Genomic DNA, 2709 nt, shown 5'->3' with positions numbered 1-2709 from the left:
GCCCAATGCCATACTCAACCATCACCGCCATCGTGATGGCAACCTAGGGAGAGGATGTCTATGCATCCCATGCTGCTTAACTCTACCAATAGAACCAACCTCCTTGGATCTATGCCGACAACTGGAAGGCTGTAGGAAAGGAGGATAGTAGGAGGGAGAGAGAGAAAGAAAGAAACTGATTTTTAGTTGCTTTTTTTCTATTGAATTGCCACGTAAGCACTATGTAAACGCCACATTGCCTAAAAGGTTGGTTCAACGTACACGACGTATAGTCAAAAGCCATCCAAAATATTGTCGAAGGACTTCATTTGCACTAGTTTCTAAAAGTTGAAGGACGAACTTTATGCCTGATTTGCGGTTGAGTAATATGATTGGAGCTCGACTGATAGTGGAAGGACACAAAGTGGACTTTTTTCCTTTCCATGTAGTTGCTGGATTAACTGGACTGGGCCTGTTGGGTTTCAAAAGTGCGAACAGGCCTATCTGGTCAGACAAATCAGCATGCATGGAACTCCCAAATCCCTATCCTTGAACAACTTTGAGTATACATCTCTCTTCACCAAGAACAATACATTCATCCCGGTCATGTTTACTGTTACAAACTTACAGCTGATCACCAAACAAGCAGGCAACTAATTAATACTCTCTCCGATTCTTTTTGACACCGTTAACTTTTGACCCTTCGTCTTGTTCAAAAAGTTTATATAATTATTGACTATTTTATTATGATTTGATTTATTACTAAGTAACTTTAAATAATTTGGACCAAATTTTTTAATAAGACGAATGATCAAGACGTATATCAAAGAGTCAACGGCGTAAAAAAACAGAATGAGTCAATGACGTATATATATAACATACTAGGACAGAACAGAAATTAATTAAGAAGGAGAGGAATAATTAAGAAGAAAAGGCTAGCGGTAGCAGGTAAATGAATCAAGCAGCGTATACATGGACGCCGATGGCGACGACGAAGATGGTGAGGAGGCAGAAGAAGATGACGGCGTGGACGAGGATGGCGATGGCGCTGGTCGCCATGTTGCCCAGCTCCACCACCCTCGCCCTCGCCGGCAGCTGGAACAGCAGCCCCGGCGACAGCACCACGAACAGGATCACCGCCACGATGATGGGCCCCCAGTCCGTGCTCGCCGCCGGCGCCATTCGCACCTCTCTTCTACCTTCCTATATCTACTGTACTCTCTCTCTCTCTCTCTCTCTCTCTCTCTCTGTATAGATGATGACGATGGCTATGGATATGTAAGAGCTTGGAGCTTTGCTTTGCTTGGCAATGGCGGCAGGCTAGCTGCAAATGGCGGTGGAGAAGGAAGGAATGCATGCCATGCTTGCGTGCTAAGCAACGGAATAATCACTGCCAGATGTACGTACGTGCGTGTGCCTTTTCTCTCTTGCCCCTTTTGCTTTGGTTGCGCTCTTTTGGTTGATCAAATTAACACCGGGTTAGACCGTCACATTATCTAACTTTTTTATAACTATTTAATCATATAAACAATGCTCGCTATAAAATTAAAACTCGATGATATGATGAACTTCTACGTACAAATTTTTACAAAAGATATATCATTTAGCACTTCAAAAGACATACACGCAAATACCGAGAAATAACGTGGTCTAAAACAAAAAATCCTTTATATAATGAGCAAGTTAAAACTATTCACTATTCACTAGTAGTATTTATATAGTCCTACGTCCGTCTCATAATGTATTGTTTAAATTTATTCATCGATGAGTGTATATAATTTGTATATATGTTCAAATTTGTTAACGTAAGATTTATAGTATTATATGTTCATATCTTTTAGCTTTTGCTTATCTTATAAGCTAAAATTTGAATTCACAACTTTAAATATGGACTTGATTTTGAGTTTTCTTCATCATGGTTTATTTTTTAGTCTCAAATTTTACATCGCTATGAAAACATATATAGTTATTTCTCGCTACAAATATATCATTTATTTTTTTTATGAAAACCGAAAAGATGACAAACGCGTTTTGGTGGGCGGCTGCTCTGCACTTGTGCTTTTTTGCCAGAGCAGCTAATAATCTAATGGAATTTACAATGCATACGATTTAAATTATCTGAATTACTTACGATTCAATCATTGAACGGTTACACTGTCATTTACTTGACTCTCTTTGTCTAATTAATAATTTGTGGTATAATTGAGTCATATGTATAGCGGATAGTAATCTAATATCATGCAAATAGCCATGAAGAATATTGGAAAATTTTATTCGAGATCAAATCTCATGATAGCATGAACAAATTTAAAGTCAGATATGGATTAATATATACTATTTAGATACTCAAGATAATTACAGAACCAAGTATTGTCAGCTGATCAATACACTAAAATAATTATTTATTATCATTATTTTCTTTTTATCCACCTCCTTCCAATAAACTTTTCTCCAATAAATACTAAGAATCGATTATGGGTCATTGTCATGCGTAGCAACAAAGTCTCTTCCCTCTCAGTCTTCTTCACGTCATTATATTTGCTCGCACGATGGTAGACATGGTCGGCTAAAATAAACGTCTTTTAACGTCTCGTGTCTCGGATTATAGGGATCTAAGTTGTTTTCTCATGTTTATGGTTCCTTAAATGGGTTGAATATCGTTGTTGTCTTGAGTTGAGTCAATGTTGGAAAATTTGTGCTCAAAAGGTTGTTTTTTCATGCGCAGGCCTT

At 38.0% G+C, this 2709-nt stretch overlaps 1 protein-coding gene across 1 annotated transcript; it reads right to left on the bottom strand.

Annotated features, from left to right (window-relative positions):
* Positions 1–876: 876 nt before the first annotated feature.
* On the bottom strand, positions 877–1212 carry LOC102707917. Its single transcript, XM_006645185.3, has one exon. The coding sequence runs from the start codon at positions 1159–1161 to the stop codon at positions 937–939; it is 225 nt and encodes a 74-aa protein (XP_006645248.1). The 5' UTR covers positions 1162–1212; the 3' UTR covers positions 877–936.
* Between the last annotated feature and the right edge of the window lie 1497 nt (positions 1213–2709).

The sequence above is a fragment of the Oryza brachyantha genome, chromosome 1 (assembly GCF_000231095.2).
Source record: "Oryza brachyantha chromosome 1, ObraRS2, whole genome shotgun sequence".
Classification (NCBI taxonomy): domain Eukaryota; kingdom Viridiplantae; phylum Streptophyta; class Magnoliopsida; order Poales; family Poaceae; genus Oryza; species Oryza brachyantha.
This window is presented reverse-complemented; position numbering and strand designations above follow the sequence as displayed.

Bases quoted from the DNA above. Each gene is read 5' to 3' on its own strand.
- LOC102707917 (XM_006645185.3), bottom strand. From the start codon at position 1,161: ATGGCGCCGGCGGCGAGCACGGACTGGGGGCCCATCATCGTGGCGGTG.